The sequence below is a fragment of the Spea bombifrons genome, chromosome 6 (genome assembly GCF_027358695.1).
Source record: "Spea bombifrons isolate aSpeBom1 chromosome 6, aSpeBom1.2.pri, whole genome shotgun sequence".
In the NCBI taxonomy this organism is placed as follows: Eukaryota; Metazoa; Chordata; class Amphibia; order Anura; family Pelobatidae; genus Spea; species Spea bombifrons.
This window is the reverse complement of record NC_071092.1, coordinates 18565839-18588320: the sequence shown is the minus strand read 5'-3', so window position 1 is coordinate 18588320 and position 22482 is coordinate 18565839. Positions and strand designations below refer to the sequence as shown.

Here is a 22482-nt window from a genome sequence, read left to right as displayed (position 1 = left end):
CAGTCACCGACTTGACCCCGGTCTCAGCAACGCTCCTTTCTGGACGATACATCCTGGGGGAGAGGCTGCTCCAGGTATCCGTATCGTCACAGTGCATATATAGTGAAAGTGCTGCGAGATGGTCATATTGTTGGTGTGCGCTGTGCAGCCCACATCATCCATCTTGTAGTGAAGGCAGCAATGTTAGAAGGAACTAATGTGGCAGCAGTAGTTCTGTCCCGCTGCAGAAAGATCGCTGGGCACTTTCACCATAGTGTTAAGGCTAGCCAACTTTTGAGGGACGAGCAAGAGAGGGCAGGTCTTCCCGTACACTGCCTACGACAGGATGTCAGTACGCGGTGGAACTCCACTTTAGAGATGCTGGAGAGGATTTTGGAGTAGCAGAGGGCAATCCATAATCTTGCCTCAGAGCATAATATTGGGATTACATCTCCATTGAATATTCAGGGATGCCACTGAAAATTTAAGCTCAAACACTGCCAGTCTGGCCCAGGTAATCCCAGTGTTCTCCCATCTAAGCAGCAAGATGGATGTGTTCCTTGAAAACCGTGAGACTGTTCAAGGTGGCACTCTACATCCTGACATAGCAGCCATAGTCAGGAAGCTGAAGGATCTGCTAAAAGTACACCTTTGCAAACGCATGGAAGAAAGTCCTGAAATGATGCTAGCGTGTCTTTGCAATCCAAGAATTAAGGGAAAGCTAGCAATGAAAGTCAATGTTCTCAGTAGCTACCGGGAGCAATTGGTTCAAAAGGTGCGTGACTGGCAGCGTAAAATGGGAATGCTGTCCGAGGAGGGAGAGGTGCAGGAGGAGGAAGAGATGATGTTGTCTGCTACTCCTAGCAGCAGCATCAGCAACAGTGCCACAAGCAGCATAATACAGCTGAGTGAAGCAGCTGCGTTTTGGGAAGAGGCACTTGGGAGTATAGTTGGACCATCTGACAGAGCTAGCAGCAGAAAGGAGAGTAGTGCTGCTGAACTTTACCTTTACCTCTGTGAAGTTCCTTCTGCGCCTCATCTTGATCCTCTTAGCATCTGATGGAGCAGATTGCCTTTCTTAAATTCAATCTGCCCAAGTTGGGTTACCCAGCTCTTAGCTTGGAAAGTTGATTTTCTTTCTTTAATGTTCAAGGTAGTTTCTCCCCCAGGTTGCACGTGTTTGCAACGCCTGCTACCTCCGTCAGTGTAGCCAATTTACGCTAGGGCCTTGTGTCTGAGCTCTGGAAGTCCGCTCCCAAACATCAAGGACTGACAGTGTTTGGATGCTTTGCTCTGGGGTGAAACAGGTGAGTGGGTCATCAATTGCCCACTCATTCGCCTTTCCTAATGCTGCTGCTGGTGGTGGTGCCAGCGTCTCTTCTCTGCCAGTTCGCTTCCTGGCTAGTGTCATGCTTCAAATGTCCCTAATGGTAAGGGTAGTTTCTCCCCCCTGGCTGCCTCTGTTTGCGGTGTGGCAACGCCTGCTACCTCCGCCGGAGTAGCCAGCTTATGCTAGGGCCTAGTGTCTGACCTCTGGAAGTCCGCTGCCAAACGTCTAGGACTGACAGTTGTTTGGATGCTTTGCCCTGGGGTGAAACAGGTGAGTGGGTCGCCAATTGCCCACTCATTCGCCTTTTCCATTTCCATTTAATTTTTTCCGTCTGATACACAACCTACCAAACATAACACATAACACACAACACACAACACACACGCGTACAATTCACAAATCACAAGGACCTTTCCTCCTGTTATTTGCCCTGGCCTTCACTTCTATAGTCACTAGCATTAACGCTATAACTCACACTTCACTCTATAACATTTTTCCATCCACATACCTGCCAACAGACCCAACTTTTTCAGGGACAGTCCTGCTTTTTTCCAGTCCTGTCCCATCAAATTTAGCTAAACTAGGTATGCTAATGCACGTAGGTAGGTATAGCTGGGTAGGGTAGCACTATAACTTTAAATAAATATAATAAAGTAAATATAACTTTAAAATAAAATTAAATAAACCCCTAATTTTTTTTAACACCCATTAAAATTAAATTATTATTTAGACATAATACATCTTTTTTTTTTTATATATATTTTTTTTTTCCTTGTTCAGAATCCAAAAAGAAACAAATTTTAACCATACATCATTCTTAGGTTTAGTAACAATACAGTATATACATCGACATATATCAAACTTAAGAGAAACACAAAAGGAAAATTTTTACAACATCCATTGTATATGAAAAAAATTAAAGAATTAATCAACAAAAATATAGTTAATAACGTTCATATATCTGACGATACCGTATTCTCTACCATTCATACTGCAACATACTCACATAGAGGGGAGCTGAGAGGTCTCTTCCGGGGAAGCTATTTATTCCTATGAATAAGTGTTATGTGCTATGTCACCCAGGGGCTATATTTTAGGAGGGTACTCATTAACTAGAGAGGTCTACATTGTCTACACGTGCATCTCGATATATTTTCCATGATTGCCAAATTTTTTCAAACTTATCGTTCTTGCCAAGTTTAAAGTAATAGCCTCTTTCCATTATATATTGATAATGAATTTGATTAACGATTATCTCCCAGTTAATTATTCCAACGTTTCTCCAATTTCTAGCGATACATATCTTTGCAGCAAGAGAGATATGCATAAGGAGAATCCTTTGGTTTATGTTAAATTTCTCTAGGCCCAAATGGAACAAAAACATCTGTGGATTTAGTTGATCTTGTGAGTGAAAAAGTGAACCCAACATCTGTTAGATGTTATTTTTAATATTTAATAATTGGGAACACTCCCACCACACATGGAAGAAGGTGACGATATTAGCACAACAGCGCCAGCATTGAGGTGAATTTGACTGGTTAATTTTATTAAGTCTAGATGAAACTAAATAACATCTGTATGTCACCTTAATATAGGTCTCTATTAAATTTACCGAATGCACATATTTTTTTGTCATTAGAAGAGCTTGTCGCCATTGATCCAAACAGAACTACATGCCCAGGTCACTCTCCCATCTCAAGATCCTTCTCATCCCCAGAGAAGCTTTGTAAGAGTGTATTTTTACCCGAGATTTTTTTTTTGTGTAGTGTCAGCCAATGCTCAATAGCCAAATTTTTCTGTATTCCTATTCGGTTAATAAAATTCTTAATTCTTAGATATGTATATAGTTCTGAGGATGGTAAGGAGTAGCACTCTCTAATCTGGCAGAAGGGCATAAGAGAGTCTTGGATTAAAATATTACCATTGGAAGAGATACTGCTTGTGTACCAGTTGGACAGATCTATATCTCTTATAACATAATGAATAACCTCAAGAGGAGTACAGGAAAAGAGAGATTTGTTTATCTTTACTTTTCGTTTGAATTTAAGCGTTTTTGTGAGCGTACCATATATTATAGGGTTCGGATTAATTACCGTATTTATCGGCGTATAACACGCACTTTTTTAAACTAAAATATGAAGTTGAAACCCTACCTGCGTGTTCTACGCCAATAAATCCTAGAGCTGCACAATCTTCCCCTGCACAGCTCTCTCGCGCGCCCTCTCTGATGCCGGGAGCCGGGAGATGACGTCCCCGGCATCAGCACAAAAAGTAAAATGCTGGAAGATAAAGAGGACCCATACCAGATCTCCCAAACGGTAGGGAGTAATATATAAATTTAATGTGTGTGTGTCTGAGTGTGTGTGTCTCTGAGTGTGTGTCTCTGAGTGTGTTTGTGTGTGTGTGTCTAAGTGTGTGTCTGGCTGCATGTGTGTCTGAGTGTGTGTGTCTTAGTGTGTGTGTGTGTCTTAGTGTGTCTTAGTGTGTGTGTGTCTCAGTGTGTGTGTGTCTGAGTGTGTCTTACTGTGTGTGTGTCTGAGTGTGTGTGGTTTCCCAGATAGCAGTGATTCTGATGAAGTTTTTTTTGTGCTTTTTCTTTATTCTTTATTTCTTTTATTACATTATAATAAATGTTATAATGTTATAAACATTATTCCAACATTAAGTTCATAGCTTCCAAGTTTAAACTTATTTTTTCTTACTCAAATTTCCTTGTTAAAATGGGGGTGCGTGTTCTACACCAGTGCGTGTTATACGCCGATAAATACGGTATATCTTTTAGTCGGGTTACATCAGCCCAAAATAATGAATATAATTCTCCTTTCATAATATCTGCTCCCTCTATTTGTAGCCATCTTGGTAGATTATTAGATCTTTTATCCCAAGCTAAGAAGTGGGTCAGCATTGTTGCTTCATGGAGATTGTTAATGTTTGGATAGGATATTCCCCCCCTTTCTGTTTTTTTCACTAAGATGTTATGCGTTATTCTTGGTCTCTTTTGCTGCCATATAAATCGATCAATAATTTGTTGATACTGTTTTAAATATAAGAGTGCACACTCAAAGGAATTGTTCTAAAAGAATAAAGTATTTTTGGAAGTATTTTTTATGATTATACCGAATTAGTAAAGATACGTCATTTGTAATACTAATTCCCAAATATTCTATGGCATGTCCAATCCAATTTAAACCATACTGAGACCCAAGTTCATCCTTATCTTTCTGATTGAAACAGGTCGTGATGACCTGTGTTTTCCCTATGTTAATTTTGTAATTAGAGAATGAACTGAATTGATCTATTTGCTTAAAAAGAGCGGGAATAGAGGAAGTGAGATTTGTCAAAGACAGAAGTACATCATCTGCATAAAGAGATATTTTATACATGTCTGATTTAATATGAACCCTAAGAATATTATGTGATTGTCTTATCAGTTCTGCCAGGGGCTCTATGCTGAGAATATATAACAGCAGAGCTAAGGGATAACCTTGTCGGGTTCCATTTTTAATTAAAAACCAGTTAGAGTCTAGCAGATGTCCTACTACTTTAACGGAGGGGTTGGAATACAGAGACATAACAGAGTCCTTAAATAAGTAAGTAAATAATAGTCTGCCTCTAGATAGCTCCAATTCACTCGGTCGAAGGCTTTTTCGGCATCCAATGCCAAAAAAGCTGCTTTAGTTTGGTGCAAATTAACCTTATGGATAAGACTGAAAATCTTACGAGTGTTGTCTGTTGTAGTTCAGCCTTCCACAAATCCTGTAAGATCTTTATGTATGATATATGGAATCACTTGTTTTAATCTTTGTGCTAGTATTTTAGAGTAGATAGGCCTATAATTAGGTGTTAAACATGGATATTTACCCTCTTTTAGTATTGGAATGATTGCAGCTTGCAGAAGTTCCTTGGGGATTTGCACCTTTAAAGAAAGAGATGAGAATACTCTCTGAAGCAACGGAGCTATCGTCTGCTGCAATGAGACATAAAAGAGGGATGAAAAGCCATCAGGGCCTGGAGATTTTCCTGGTTTCATATCCTTTATCGAATTATTCATTTCCAATAATGAGAATGGTTGATTTTAAAGATTGGACTTGCAAGGCCAAGATTTTAGGAAGGTTTAATTTCTGTAAAAATTCAGCAATTTCCAAGTCAGAATGCGGGAGATCAGGTAAGTTATATAGGGATTTATAGTAAATGGCGAAAGCGTTAACGCTTTCGGAGTGAGAAATTGATTATTCCTGACTACTGTCACGACACAGCGTACAGAGGAGACACCGAAGTCAGGTAGGACTGGCAAAGGATGGTCCAGAGAGCCGAGGTCAGGATACCGGAGAGCAGGATAATCGTGGAACAAGCCGAGGTCAGGATACCGGAGATCAGGATAGTCAAGGAACAAACCGAGGTCAGGATACCGGAGATCAGGATAGTCAAGGAACAAGCCGAGGTCAATAACAGGAACAAGCAGGAAATAACGCGTACTGGGAAGGCACTACCGAGATAGGCACGACCATCAGAAGGCAAGGTCTCAGAGTTCTGAAGTCTCTTAAGTAGGCACAGGAAGTTAGGCACTAATTGGAGATTTCCCGCCAAAATTCAAAGTGCCGTTACGTCACTTCCTGTGCGGCCATCTTGTGGTTGGCGATTACGTAGCCTTCCCATATAAGTTGATGTAGTTTCCGCGGGCGCCACTAGGTGGCGTGAAGAAGAACGCGTCCGGACACCAGAGCTGGACCTCTGCTCCGGCTGAAGCTGCTGGGAACGCGACGTGGATGAGGTAAGTCCTCCCTCAAGCTGCAGCGGCTGCCTCCGCTGTGCAGAAGCGGGGGGTCTCCCCCTTCTCCGCGGCGGCTGCGTCTGTCGTGCAGAAGCGGGGTGTCTCCCCCTTCTCCGCGGTGGCCGCGTCTGCTGTGCAGAAGCGGGGGGTCTCCCCCTTCTGCGCGGGGACTGAGGTTGCCGTGCGGGAGCAGGGGGTCTTCCCCTACCTCGCGGCGGTTGCCGTTGCCGGCCGGGGGATCCAGCGGATCTCCCTGCCGGTAGCGTGACAGTACCCCTCCTCAAAGGGGCGACCTCAGGGCGACCCCTGCCCGAACCACGCTGCCCTTTAGCATGGAATGCACGCACGAGATGAGGGGCGTGGAAACGAGCTTCAGGAACCCAGGAACGATCCTCTGGGACAAGTCCTCTCCAATGAACGAGATACTGAAGACTCCCTTGTTTTCTGCGACAGTCCAGGATGGCTTGAGGAATACTCCCTGAAGTCCCCGCGACAGGGGGTCTAGAAGAAAAACGGTTGCAGACCAGTGGCTTCAATAGTGTGACATGAAAGACTCGAGGGATACGGAGTGTCCTAGGCAGAGAAAGTTCATAGGCAACAGGATTCACCCGACGGACGATCGAAAAGGGGCCGATGAAACACGGTGCCAGCTTCATGCTGGGCACGCGGAGTCGCAGGTATCTCGTAGACAACCAAACGCGGTCCCCAGGAGAATACGCAGGAGTACCGGAACGTCTCTTGTTGGCTTGGAGTTCCTGTCGTCTACCAGCCAGTTCCAGAGCCCTCTGCACCGAAGCCCAGGTGGACTGGATATTAGTCAGTCGTTCCTCCAATGCAGGATCAGTAGAATTCGGAAAGGCTCCAGGGAAGGGTTGCGGATGAAGACCGTAAACACAATAGAAGGCGGACTCTCCCGTAGACTCTTGTACCGCATTGTTCCGAGCAAACTCCGCCAAAGGAAGCATGTCAACCCAATCATCCTGATGTTGGTTGATGAAAATGCGCAGATATTGTTCAAGGTGCTGGTTAGCCCTCTCTGCAGCACCGTTAGACTGTGGGTGATAGGCCGAAGAAAACGCTAGTGTAACACCCAATGCCCTCGTGAACTCGCGCCAAAAACGTGCAATAAATTGGGTGCCGCGGTCGGAGACGATCTCGGTGGGTACTCCATGAAGACGGACTATCTCCCGCAAGAATATGTCCGCCAATACTGATGCCGTGGGAAGTTTCCTCAAAGGTATCATGTGCGCCATCTTTGAAAAATGATCAATGATCATCAGAATCACGGTATGCCCCTTAGAGTTGGGCAAGTCCACTATAAAGTCCATGGCAAGGTGAGTCCAGGGCCTTGAAGGACGGGGCAATGGGTGAAGCAACCCAGCAGGGTGTCTCCTGGAGAACTTATTGGCAGCGCACTTGAGACAGGAGCGGACGAACAGGGCAGTGTCCTTAGTCCATTCTGGCCACCAAAATGTCCTCGAAACAAGGTCCTTGGTACGTGCTAGCCCAGGGTGGCCGGCAGTTCTGGACCCATGGGACAGGCGAAGCACGTGGGTACGGAGGTGCGCGGGAACAAACAGTCTCCCAGCTGGCAAGGAGGCTGGAGCTCGGGCTTGAAAACCAGTGATCCGGTCAAGCAAGCGAGTTTGGCAACAAGTATGTAGAGCAGCAAGGACCTTGGTAGCAGGAATGATGGGCTCGGGCGCACGACCCTCCTCCTCGGGGGGCACATGCATATGGGAGAGAGCGTCCGCCTTGACGTTCTTGGAGCCTGGACGATAAGTCAGTACAAACGAGAAGCGGGAAAGAAACAAGGCCCATCTGGCCTGCCGGGGATTCAAGCACTTGGCAGTCTCTATATACTGTAGATTCTTATGATCTGTCAGAATCAGCGTGGGAATAGGAACACCCTCCAGAAGATGACGCCACTCCTCCAGCGCAAGGATGACAGCCAGAAGTTCCTTGTTCCCAACATCATAGTTCCTCTCCGCCGGGGAGAATCTCCTGGAGAAGTACCCGCAAGGATGGAGAGGACCACTATAGGAAGCCCTCTGTGAAAGAACAGCCCCGACTCCAGATTCAGATGCATCGACCTCCAGAACAAACGGTAACCGAGGATCAGGATGACGTAACACAGGAGCGGTGGTAAACTTGGTCTTGAGTCGGGAAAAAGCGGAAATGGCTTCAGGAGACCACTCCAGGGTATTGGCCCCTTTTTTAGTAAGGGCCGTCAGGGGAGCTGCGACCATGGAGTAGTCACGGATGAAACGTCTATAATAATTAGCAAACCCCAAAAAACGCTGCAGGGGTTTTAGGCCCAGTGGTTGAGGCCAGTCTCTGATGGCCTGTACTTTGGATGGGTCCATCTCAAAGCCTGAGGGCGTAATAACGTATCCTAGAAATGTCACCCTCTGGATCTCAAATTCACATTTATCAAGTTTTGCGTATAGTCCATGGAGCCGTAGTCGGGACAAAACGCGCGTAACATGGGTGCGGTGTGACTGCAAATCGGAAGAGTATATCAGAATATCATCCAGGTACACCACTACAAACTGTTGGAGAAAGTCCCGAAGGCAATCATTAATGAATTCTTGAAAGACTGCCGGGGCGTTGCACAGCCCAAACGGATTAACGGTATATTCGTAATGTCCCGAACGAGTATTGAAGGCAGTCTTCCATTCGTCATCCGCATGGATCCGGACGAGATTGTACGCACCCCGGAGTTCCAGCTTGGTGTAAATAGTGGCCCCACGTAGCCTATCGAAAAGTTCAGAGATTAGAGGAATGGGGTACGTGTTGCGCCTGGTAATCTTGTTCAGACCACGATAATCAATGCAAGGACGAAGCTCCTCGTTCTTCTTTTTCACGAAGAAGAAGCCTGCGCCAGCGGGTGATACAGACCGGCGGATAAATCCTCGGCGAAGATTCTCCTCTATATACGATTCCATAGCTTGGGTCTCCGGGATGGAGAGTGGGTAAACCCGCCCCCGGGGTGGCATGGTCCCAGGAAGCAAGTCAATCGGGCAATCGTACGGCCTGTGTGGTGGTAGCTTCTCAGCCTCCTTCTTATCGAATACGTCCGCAAAGTCCTGGTACTGTTTAGGCAGAGAAGAGGTCTCCCTTGAAGAAGCTGTAACCGCGGCATGCTTTAGAGGGGTGAGGCAATGTGTCTTACAGGACGCACTCCAGGCCGTGATCTGAGTCGTAGTCCAATCAATAGCAGGATTATGTACCTGTAACCACGGAAATCCCAATATAACGGGAATGGAGGGTGAGCGGATGATGAGTAGTTGTAAACGTTCATTGTGTACAATCCCGACGGCAAGGTTGAGTGGGGCTGAAGAGCGAGAAATTTGATCAGGACAAAGCGGTCTGCCATCAATAGCCTCAACAGCTAACGGTACGGGCAGGGATAGGGTGGGAATGTGTTGCTGCTCACAAAACACTGAATCAATAAAGTTACCGGCAGCGCCGGAATCCAGGAAAGCCTCAGTGTCAACGAATCCAGAATCCCAGACCAGACGGACCGGAACAGTCATGCGGGTAGTGAACATGTTCGGGGAATAGTTCACCACACCTATGGTAGGTTCCCCTGGCCTACCTAGGTGCGGGCGTTTCCCGGCCTACTAGGACAGTGTCCGATGAAGTGACCCGAGAGTCCGCAGTAAAAGCATAATCCCTCCCGTCTCCGCCTGTTCTTCTCACGTTCGGAGACCCGAGTGGCTCCCAACTGCATGGGTTCCTCTTCTTCGTGGCAAGAAGCGTGTAGTAGGTCTCCCACCCTTGTCATGTAACTTCAAACTCTCACGTTGGGCTTGCCTTTGGCGGAGACGCAGATCAATCTGGGAAATATACGAAATCACGGAGTCTAGGTCCGTGGGCAAGTCTCTGGCAGCAGTCTCGTCCTTGAGGGTCTCAGAAAGTCCATTCAGGAAGGCAGCCACTAATGCCTCATTAGTCCAGTTCACCTCTCCCATCAGGGTCCGGAACTCTATAGCGTACTCCAGAAGCGGACGGGAACCCTGACGGATGGTGAAGAGCGAATTAGAAGCAGTGGCCCTTCTACCCGGAGTATCAAATGCGGCACGTAGACTGGAAACAAATTCAGCATAGGAGCGCACCGTAGAGACGTTCCTCTCCCAAAGCGGTGAAGCCCATGCCAAGGCTTTATCCGTAAGGAGTGAAATGATGTATCCCACCTTGGCACGCTCAGTGGGAAAGGCATAAGGAGACAGTTCAAAGTGTATCTCACACTGATTCAAAAAACCTCGACAGGTTGCAGGTTCACCATTGCAGCGTTGGGGTGGAGGCAAGTGAGCAGGAACCGTGGCTACTGGTAATGGTGGTGGAGTAGGAGCCGCCACAGGTTGAGGTGCTTGCTGCGCAGGATCAGTACGCTGAAGCAAGGTCTGAAGAGCTTGAGCAAATTGATCCAGACGGTGATCCATCTCGTCAAGTCGAGCCTCAGTGGACCCTTGTCCTACCGAAGCGGGTCTCATGATGGCCTTCTGATTCTGTCACGACACAGCGTACAGAGGAGACACCGAAGTCAGGTAGGACTGGCAAAGGATGGTCCAGAGAGCCGAGGTCAGGATACCGGAGAGCAGGATAATCGTGGAACAAGCCGAGGTCAAGATACCGGAGATCAGGATAGTCAAGGAACAAACCGAGGTCAGGATACCGGAGATCAGGATAGTCAAGGAACAAGCCGAGGTCAATAACAGGAACAAGCAGGAAATAACGCGTACTGGGAAGGCACTACCGAGATAGGCACGACCATCAGAAGGCAAGGTCTCAGAGTTCTGAAGTCTCTTAAGTAGGCACAGGAAGTTAGGCACTAATTGGAGATTTCCCGCCAAAATTCAAAGTGCCGTTACGTCACTTCCTGCGCGGCCATCTTGTGGTTGGCGATTACGTAGTCTTCCCATATAAGTTGATGTAGTTTCCGCGGGCGCCACTAGGTGGCGTGAAGAAGAACGCGTCCGGACACCAGAGCTGGACCTGTGCTCCGGCTGAAGCTGCTGGGAACGCGACGTGGATGAGGTAAGCCCTCCCTCAAGCTGCAGCGGCTGCCTCCGCTGTGCAGAAGCGGGGGGTCTCCCCCTTCTCCGCGGCAGCTGCGTCTGTCGTGCAGAAGCGGGGGGTCTCCCCCTTCTCTGCGGCGGCCGTGTCTGCTGTGTAGAAGCGGGGGGTCTCCCCCTTCTGCGCGGGGACTGAGGTTGCCATGCGGGAGCAGGGGGTCTTCCCCTACCTCGCGGCGGCTGCTGCTGCCGTTCAGAAGCGGGGGGTCTCCCTCTTCTTCGCGGCAGCTGCGGCTGCCGGACCGAAGCGGGGGGTCTCCCCCTACCTCGCGGCGGTTGCCGTTGCCGGCCGGGGGACCCAGCGGATCTCCCTGCCGGTAGCGTGACAACTACAATTTTTTTAATTGTTTCAGATTTGTGTTTAAATTTTAATTTATTAGATAAGGTTTTACCAACTCTATTACTAGAGTAATACCATTTTTAACGTAATTGAAGAAGCATCCAATTGATCTTTTCCATTTCTTTTATCCCTATTTCTTTCTTAATATTTGTTATTTGTTTTAGCGTCAGGGAATCATTAGAATATTTGTTTATGCTCTCTAATTTAGCCAGTTTTATATATAGCTCTGTCGGTGTGGAGCCCACACCGACAGATTCGATACTTCTCCATAATACATCTTTAACCAAACCAGTGCACTGATACTACTCTTAAACATAACCGTACATTAAACCTAAGCTATTTTTAGTTCTTGTCCCAGATTTTTCCATCCACATACCTTCCAACAGACCCGCCTTTTTCAGGGACAGTCCTGTTTTTTTCCAGTCCTGTCCAGTAAAAGTTGGGTTGTTGCAAAGTATGCCATTGTAAATAGGTAGCAAATGTTAGGCATGTATTTAAAAGTGGTCTAAGATCGATTTAAAAATGTAAAATAATCCCTATTCTTTTATTAAACATCTATGGATGTGTGACTGTGTATGATAAATAAAGAAGGCCAAGTTCCTTGGAGCATTTGTCTAGGTCTCAGAAAAGACAACTGCTTGGAGGAACTTGGCCCTCAGTTTCGGGCAATGTGTATTGTGTACACCTCGGATACCACCATGGATACCAAATGTATCGGTTTGTCTTAGTCTGTCAATTTTTAGTCTTGTCATATCCCTTGAATTTATGTATTGTATTAAGCGCTGAGTAAACTGTTGGCGCTATATAAATAAAAGATAATAATAAAAAATAATAATAATAATGAAGGTACTTGTCTGCTACTCTATTGGTCATTTCGGCAGGCGGCTCGCCTGCCATCAACGAATGAAGTGCATTCTGCAGTTCTGTAATTCATTTGTTGATGCCAGACCAGCCAGCCCCCTTCCGGCGACCAATAGAGTCGCACACACGTACCTTCATGGCGCGAACGCATCTGTTGCGGCTGCTGCTGCTGCTCCGATGTGTTCTTAACCCCGTATTAACCCCAGCTAGGCAACCGGGAGAAAACGAAGATGAAACGAGCACGAAGAATGTCCAAGAATATTCGCCCGAAAAGAAGACATGAACGGGTGAATATTCGCGGAATACGAAGATCCCCCCGAAGACGAACATGAAGAGCCCCCTGGTGCCCAAGTCTACTCAGAGCATCCTTCATTTAAGAAGTTTGAGATTTTAGGGATGGCCAGAATACTGACAGCCAGAACTTCAAACACTACAGCAGGGATCAACAAATTTTGTTTGGCTGTAAGAGCCAGTTTATTTTTATCTAATTATGGTTTATTTATATATATATATAATCCCTTATGAACAGAGCTGTTTTATTTTTTGTACCCTTTGTGACAATGGCTGTTTTATCATTTCTGAGGTGCTCGTGTTTGGCTGTAATTTTCTTCTCTCTCATTTAGTGTACCCACACTACAAGTTATGCATTTTTTTAAAACAAGAAGGGCTTTCTTCAGATACAATTTTTAATTGCCATCTAATTTACTGTTAAGTACTTGAGTTATACCCTGCATATTCAGAGTTCTAAAATGTCATTAACCATACATTCTTAAGAGCCGTTCACAACTACTGGATTAGGTAGTTTGGTATGACGATTAAAGAAAGGATCAGAAAGTCAAGGTTTGAGAAGCGAAGCATGGAAAACTGGGAAGGCAGAGACAGAGTCATATCGTGACAGGACTTATCAAAGCCTTCATGGAGAAAGGTTGAATGTAATATAATGTAATGTAATTATAATGTAATATAAAAAGCAAACTTCTTGGAGGGACAGTCCAAATGTAAATTAGAAATGGACAACCAGACCTTATCCTCAATCTTGTTGTCAGGGTTCCACCCTGCCCGCATTGACCCCGTCTATTGTATACCTACTGTCATGCATACCTGGAGCAACTAGTGGCCACCCTTCCCTCTCAGGAGCACCCATGCTACAAATTTTCTGGACAGCTGAGCCACGTAACCTGGGTGTAGCCCTGCCTTTGTATTGTGGTGCATGCAGCTCTGCATTTGGTTCCTGAGACCTGTTGGCATCCAACCTGTTGTGACCCGGCTTGTCTCTGGCTCTTTGGTTCCTGATTTGGCCTGCTACTTTCCATCTTCTTGTACAAGCCAAGTTCACTATCTGTTCCGAAGTCTGGACCCTATCCACTCCAAGATCCATACCCTATCCATTCCATGATTCGTGTCCAGTGGCGTCGGCAAGAGGAGAGAGAGACGCCAAGCGGTTGCTTATTAATGCGTTTTCACCAACCGCTTGGTGCCCCTCAGTCTCCTCCTTGAGGCCTCTGTCTTGGTTGTGGTGCCGGCGCTTCATGCTGTTCTCCAGAATATGATGTCATATCCCAGCACACAGCAGTGAAGCCGCCCACGCAGCAGCAGATCAGCAAGACAGAGGGCTCGTGCTCCCACCACAGGACTTCAGAAGAGTAAGTGAACTACAAAGGGTGGAGGGGGAAGAGAGTGTAGATAGTGAGAATGGGGGAGAGGAGGTTAGCTATATTATATTCTTATTACTCCTCCTTTCTCACTATCTACTCCCTCTCCCCTTCTCACTATCGACCCCCTCTCCCCCTTCGTAGTTCACTTACCTTGCTGAAGTCCAGTGGTGGGAACGCGAGGCCTCTGTCTCGCTGCTCTGCGCCGGTGCACACAGCTTCACTGCTGAGCGCCGGGATATGACATCATCACCGGGACCAGGACCTTCCTATGCCCATTCTTACACTGCATTTGTAAATTTCGTTTGTGCAGTATGTTTTTGTTAGTGCTATAGCAGATAATTATAGTGGTTTTCTTAAACACCTAATAAGTATATTTATCTTAAATCTTATTTTTAATTATTGTGAATTTCAAGAATGAAAAATAACTTCCAGTTCAGCTATCATTTTGAAATCATATTTCAATCACAGTCTTTACTTCAAAGATATAAGTAGTTAAAAATACATAGAATAAAAAAAAAAAATACATAGAATAAAAACTGAGTAGTGCGCAAAAAAAAAATATAAATAATATAAAATACAATTATATAAGCAAAAAAACACGTGCTGCTGGTACACCTCAGAACAAAACCCCACTTTGTTAAAGAAAAACTGCAAAAACATATAAAGGTGACCGCGCCCCTCACACCAATTGAGTATAAATAATGCAAATAATACCAATTCAATGTAGCTTCAAGGAAATCCGAGCAGTATGTAAAATTCAATCATAGAACAGAAAGAAAAGAAAAAAACATCATAGTGTAGTTCATCAAAATAATTGTGTGTGTATATATATATATATATATATATATATATATCTAACAGACAAATTGGACCCTTACGTTTGGTGGGCTTATTCAAGCCTATAAATCACATAGGGGGGGTGAGCGGGAGGGATTGTTTGTCTCCCGAATAGATTTCACTCTCCACCGTGGAATTTTTCAAAGCTTTGTGATCTCGGAAATTGAGGTAACTATTCCCAAATTCTTCAAAGCACAGATCCGGAGGCGATGATGATATAAAGATGAATACTTTAATATATAAAATAAATAACCGGACTAGCGGCAGTTTTCAAAATCACGGCGTCCCGCGTTCATCCACTGCTGCACAACCGAATGTATATCCACAAATTAAAATCACGTCCTCCTTCTCCTCTGTCACAACGTGCAACGTACGACGTACAACGCGTTTCCCTTTCTGTGCTCCTTTATATCCGTCTTTGATTAATTTAAATCTGTAAGATAACAACTATATAATAGATCATATGTAAATATACAGGATAAGAATATAAATGAATAAATACTCGCATATGTGGTGTAAAATTATTATCACCATCCACATTAATTAACCATGTCATTAGGGGGCTATTTAAACATCTTGCCTTAAAAATACATTGTCTCCTGAAATGGATTTATAAAAATTTAGTAAGACTTTGATAGAAATGTACTAATATACCGATTAAAAAGCCTCAGAATCATTTGTATTTATACAATAGATAAAATAATTTTAAAATACATTATAAAAAATATATATATAAAACCAAAGTATTAATATGTATATATCATTATAAATAATTAAAAAATAATTTAGAGAAAATTAAAAAATTCAAGGTCATTATTCAATCCATTCGGTATAAGAGTTTTTAAATTATAAATCCATTTCATTTCAGCCTTACCTAACTGGTCTAAAAGGTTGCCCCCTCTCTAAAAGCTATTTATTCTTGCAATTCCTAAGAATTCGAGACATTTTGCAGATTCTTTATTATGATGTGTTATGGTGGAAGTATAGCATGAAACGCGTCGTACGTTGGACGTTGTGAAAGAGGAGAAGGAGGACGTGATTTTTATTTGAGGATATACATTCGGTTGTGCAGCAGTGGATGAACGTGGGGCGCCGTGATTTTGAAAACTGCCGCTAGTCCGGTTATTTATTTATTTTATATATTAAAGTATAAATCTTTATATCACCCTCGCCTCCGGATCTGTGCGACACCGTGTTGGTGTTTTTTGCAGACAGTGTAACTTGGGCAGATACAAGAAAATGGTGGAGACAGATGCCTTCCAAGGAAGACGGTTTACGATGTGGGTGGTAGTGTAATAAATGGTTTTCAAGACAAGGTAAAGTATGAACATCTCACAGGGCCTGCAACTTAGATCAGACAGGAGAATAGTCCACTGTTGTTGAGCACTATGGGAGGGCAACCCACCATGTTGGTGTTGTATTTGGTGGGACACTCTTAGAAAATGGTGAAGACAGGGTTTCTCTATTGAAGTTGGTTTACCATTGTTACAGTAAAGGTATTGATTATATACTAAGATTGTTTTGGAATATACCATTCCAGCAGTCTGCATACAAATGTCCACATGAATTGAACATATCAATTAACTGTTGGTTCTGACAGTTTAAGATTACAATGTGTAATAGAACAATCATTTGTCTCAATATAATGGCAATATCTACTCGGTCCAAATTTGAAACTGTGGTTTAATATCATTTCTATATAGAAAAAAAGAAAAAATACACCAGTCTGGTGGTAGTTCTGCTGCAATTAATTATATTTCTTGGTGGGGTAGGAGTCTATTGTAGGTTTACAATGGCCTCCTTGCTAGAAAATGAGAAGATCAGTTGGGGAAAGGAGACTTTCAACAATTTCTTCATAGTAGACTAGTTGAGAGAAATGCTACTACAAACAATGCTAGATAACGACATATATTACTCTCTGTTTATGATACACAACAGCCAGGATAGATTGTGACAGCCCCGGCAGGAGTTTGAGGATGTGTCCTCTAATACAGCGGTCCCCAACCTTTTTGGCACCAAGGACCGGTTTTGTGGACCGGTTTCCACGGACCGCAGGTAGGGTGTTTTGGGTTTAATTCAAGTGCAAACCATTTATTGTGCATTTTACTTCTATTATTGCTTCTATTACTTCTATTATTATTACATTTAAAATATAATGAAATATATTTGCAACTTCTCTGGTTGTCTTTCCATCCATAAAAAGCACATTGTTGTGTATTTTATTATGTGGAATTTAATGTTTCAACAAGAAAAAACAGTTTTTCAAAAGTATTCCTCTTTAAAGAGTCCTCAGAAATCAAGGGAGGTTAAGGGGGACACAAAAACACTGTCAGTAGAAAGTAACTCTTCAATATTGCTGACAAATATTATTTTAATATAAAATACTATTTTCTCTGCCCAATATTCCACTATAACATATAAACATGCCATTTATAGGGCAAAACTACTTCATGCAGTAATGATAGTCTTTCTCAATGATAGTAGCTTACCAACTGCTTTCATGGTTGCATACTTGGAGAAATCTTGCTCTTGCAAGGAGATGCTAGGAACTAGCTGTGCTCGGTCGTTGTGAGTAAGTGGCAAGCCAATCTGATGAGCCAGCGAGGAAGTCATTCCCAGGCTACTGAAATTCGCATGATCTGTTGGAAATGAAAATAAATAAAAAAATAAGAAAAAAAGCAATGCATGTGCAGCTCTAATGGAGTGGGGAAGAGGGAGGCTGTACTGTAGAGGTTCTTCACCTCATATATTGTGGGGTGGGTGATAATTAAAGTAGCCCATACCCCACAATGTATGAGGTGGGGAAGAAAGGGCATGTGTTGGTCTCTCCTGGCCATAGAGGGTCATTTTTTTAAAATTATTTTAATGTATTTATTGTAGTAAGGGGCTGTGACTTTAAGTAAGGACATGTGAGAGCACATTGAAGTTGCACACCCTTGCCTGTAACTTGCAACATTTAAAGTTGCATGCACTTACATGTCCGCACAAACAATTTACAGATTAGTGATACTCAGTGATAAGGGAATACGCAATTGAGTCTAGTCAGCAAAGTTAACCTTTAACGCAAACTAGAGGACTGCATTGGGAGGTGGGTCCCGCGGGTCCAAAAAACTTGCGGGCGCGGCAGCTGTCTTGCTGGTGTTGCGGGCGGGATCGGGCGATCAGACACTGTCCCTACGGGTCCCGGTAATCCTGCGCAGTCCCGCAAGGCTGCCTTCGTGCTGCTTCCTTACAGTGTCTCTTCTCTTGCTCCACCCAGGAACAAAGCAGAGTCACGTGATGTGATGTCGCTTCCTGTGACTCCACTGTGTTACTGTGCAATCCATTCCCCATTCTTATTACAACTTAATATGTAATAAAACAAGCATCTATATAAAGGGTTTGCCTGTGTAATTTTTCCAGGTCCCCCAACCTCAAAGCTAAGCAGAGCAAATGAAGCTATGAATGCACATGGCACATGCTAATTACACTGCTGGTCCCCATGTGAAGACCTTGTGTCAACCCCAGGTATTGGGTCTCTGCTTAGCAACAGTTGCATAGAGAACCATCCAGTGGTCTGAAATGTACTAAAGAGGAATTGTTTGAGCGGTTCTTCTACTGTTTTGATATAGAAAGGCCATTTTCGAAAGAACAAGGATGCTTTGGTCTTTTTGTGTGAAGGTTACTCCACCCAGTCCATCTGGAACAGAAAGGTAAGTCTGGTACTGCCATCTCTAGGGCCAGTGGGTGGAGTTGAATCCATTGGGAAAGTAACTTGTGTTGTGTTTTCTGTAGTTCTTGCAAAATAATTAATGCTGACACTCACTTCAGATGAACAGCTTTGCTTTTATCAGTAACCACATAACTTGTAGAGTCCTTGCATAACTAACTTCAACATGTGCTCACATAAACCTCTCCTACTCAGCAACACAGTCCTTTAATATACACATATCACTACACCTTCCTCTCTTAAGAAAATGACATGCTAAAGAAAAACTTGCTATAACCAAACATTTATCTGTCTAACAAGTACTTATGCATAATTGTTGGATATAGATGTATTAACATGACTTTATCAATCTTTCAGGACTTTTCCTTTGACGCGTAGACCGTCTAACAACTTGATCAGTCTCTGATTCAGTCTCCATGTTGCAATATTGTACTCCATCCGATTCAGTGTTATTTTAGAATGTCTCTTCTATTTCTTCTAATAATCCTTCCCTCCTCTGTCCGAATCGTGTAAGATCTAGGTTGCACTTGTTCATCTATGGAACCTTTCTGTGTCCATGTATTGTCCTTGTCCTTAATCCTCACCTCTTCTCCCTTATGCAGCTCAGGTAAAGATTTAACTCTTGAGTCGAAATAGACTTTCTGTTTCTCCTTCTGATTCTCTTTTAAACTGCTTTACCTGTGCATCTGTCCTTGTTGCAAGCAGGTCATCCTTCATAGGTAGATTAGTACGCAGGTGTCTTCCCATAAGAAGTTTTGCAGGCGAGTAACCACATGCAAGTGGCATACCGCGATATGCTAGCAGCCCTTTATAAAACTCACTTTTGCTCTCTTCAGCTTCCTGCATTAGTTTTTTGACAATTCCAACAGAGTTTTCAATCAGTCCATTGGACTGTGGAAAATATGGGCTCGATGTAGTATGTACAAATTCCCATTCTTTGGCAAACTCTGTGAATCGGGCATTGGCAAATTGTGGGCCATTGTCAGTAAACACTTCTTGAGGTATTCCATGTCTAGCAAAGAATGACTTTATGGATCGAATCACATTGTCAGCCGATGTTGATCTCAATCCACATACTTCTGGATACAAGGAATGGTAATCAGTGATAATGACAAAATCTGTGTTGTTACATATAAACAAGTCAACATCAACCTCTTGATATGGCCTTTCTGGAACTGGATGTGGCTGCAGTGGTTCTTTTGCATTGCACACGTGGTACTTTAAGCATGTATCACAGGAGGACACTATATCAGAAATGTCTTGGTTCATTCATGGCAAGAACATTACTCCTCTTGCTTGTTTCCTACATGTTTCAATGCCTAAATGACCTTCATGAATTTTCTCCAGCATGAGCTTGCAGAGACTGTGAGGAATCCATTTACGACAGTCAGTTCAGCTCTGCAGTTCCAGTATTCTTGGACTCCAACTCTGTTTGACATCAGGCCATCTGATTTGAATAGCACATTTAACTCTATCCAAAGTAGAATCTCTGTTTCTTGACGGATCATCTGCATCTTTGCATCTGTAATAGGCATAGCTGAGGTGACCATATCCACGTAAGCTTGAATTTCTTCAGCTACTTTGTCATCTTGACCAGCTGTTTCATCCACTGCTCTGGACAATGCATCAGCCGTATACATCATTTGTCCTGGTTTGTATGTCACCTTTAGGGTATAATGTTGCAATTTGATCATCCTTAGCATTGTTCACTTTGTGAACAATGCTATCAACGGTTTGTGATCAGTTTCCACGTTAACCAATTGTCCTGAAATAAATTGATGAAATCTGTTACCAGGGCCGGCCCAAGACAAAATGCCGCCTGGGGCGAAGTTTAAAATCCCCCCCCCATTATCTACCCTTCCTCTCCCTGCCGCCCCCCAATTATCTACCCTTCCCCTCCTTTCAGCAGTCCTGCGGTGAGTCTCCCTGCTCAGTCTCGGTGCCGGCTTGTAATGCTGAGCGCCGGAAATTACGTCATCTTCCGGCACTCAACATTACAAGCCGGCACCGAGACCGAGCTAGAGGGCTCGCAGAGGAGAGAGAGAGGGGCACCGAGCGGGTACTGACAACTTGGTAAGATAAAACCACTTGGCGCCCTCTCTCTCTCTCTTCTTGGCTTTAAAAAAAAAAAAAGGCTTGGGGCGGCAAAGTGCCGCACCTTCAAAAGTGCCGCCTGGAGCTGTTGCCCCACTCGGCTCCATTGTCGGGCCGGTCCTGTCTGTTAGATACAAACAAGATACTAAGAAGTTCTTTCTCTATCTGAGCATATTTAGTTTCAGCACCAGACATGGAGCGGGAAGCATATGCTACTGGTTGCCAGGTCTTGTAGTAAAACTGCTCCTATTCCATTTTGTGATGTATCAGATGATATCTTAATGGCTTTAGCAGGATCATAAAACCTTAACACCGGTTCATGCGTAAGCACTTCCTTTAAGTGTTGCCACGCTGTTTCTTGCTCATTGCGATGGACTCGTCCCTTCAGGTACACCGCTGTGGATATTATACGGCCCATGCACCCGTTCACCTGGAACCCAGTTTCTATGTTATAGAACCGGGACATACAGGTTTTACTTTTGGAACTGCTGGGCGCCAGAATAACCTCCTGCCCCACTATGCCCTCTGTGAACCAGACAGGATTATCTCCACAGGGTGCCCAGCTAGGGCTCCTGCCTCGGTGGAAGTTTATACTTTGTTAAAGTAAATGACATGATATGATCAAAATGGTAAAGAAAAGAAAGCCTGTCTTGTCGTGAACAAAACTAAATATCATTTGTGTGGCTACAGTAAATGAGAGAGAAGAAAAGCTAAATACAAGCACCACAGAAATGTTAAAACAGCCATTGTCATGAAGGGTGCAAAAAATAAAATCAGCAATTGTCAAGAATGGGTTATTATCTTATCTATTTCCCCTATTTATTATGTATTTATTATGTATTTTACAGTTAAGTGCATGTCATTATGTCCTATGCCCCCTGGTTGTTCCCTTACTCAAGGTTTCAGTTCCTCCTGTTCTCTCTCGCCTGACTGGATCTCAGCTGTGATCTCCTGGAACTGTTGGGTGGCTGGGCCCTGCAGGAATGCCTCCTAAAACCTTGACACAATCGCTACAACTACCTAGAGGGCTCTTCTGAGTATATGTTAGACTAATGATAGGGCACAGGCTGGGGTGGTTCCAGAGAGAGAGCCCACTTGAGAACCTTGGTTTTCTTCATTTCATCTGGAGAATGGGGATTGTTAACCGCCCTCATGGAACTCTTGTCCAGCTATGTCTAGAACCGCACCTGGGGGCCTTTCCATTGCTGTTGATCGGGGTTCTGCCCCCAGATCAGGGCACTTTTTGGACTGGGGCATCCTGGGACCCAGAGCTATTCATCTGTACCCTGGGAATTGTCGCCGCTTCATCGGGATCATCCCAAAATCAGTGACTTTGTGTTGAGCAGGTATTGCTAGCCAGGGTATTGTCTGTCTTAATGTACTCATGAAACAAATCTTCAAATGTTAGGGCAAAAATACACGTTGGAAATATAAACAAATAACAATAGCACAATATTGAAAAGGCAAAACGGTGTATAGGTGGGAGTGATATTTATGCAGTCACAAAATTCCCAGGATAAACAAGATCATCAAAAGATCTTTCTTTTATTCCAAGCTTCTAAAAATGCAAAAAAATAGAATGTTGCAGAATCTTGTAATACCTTTTTTATTGGGCTAACAGTATTTAAAATAATAGACGAGCTTTCGGGAGTCCTCCCTTTATCAAGTCAAAAGCATTTCTCTGTGTCAAATCAGTGACTTTGTGTTGAGCAGGTATTGCTGGCTATTGTGACAAGTATGTGGCACCAGGCTGTCTAGCCAGGGTATTGTCTGTCTTAATGTACTCATGAAACAAATCTTCTAAAACAAATAATAAAAAAATCTA

General features: G+C 44.0%; 1 protein-coding gene across 1 annotated transcript in view; it reads right to left on the bottom strand.

Moving 5' to 3' along the window:
- Positions 1–22482, bottom strand: part of LOC128500059 (protein shisa-9-like) — a 133363-nt gene that overhangs the window by 13939 nt on the left and 96942 nt on the right. Inside the window, exon 3 of the mRNA XM_053469085.1 lies at positions 17344–17493. Within this exon, the coding sequence (XP_053325060.1) occupies positions 17344–17493 (150 nt within the window). The remainder of the gene's footprint in view (positions 1–17343; positions 17494–22482) is intronic.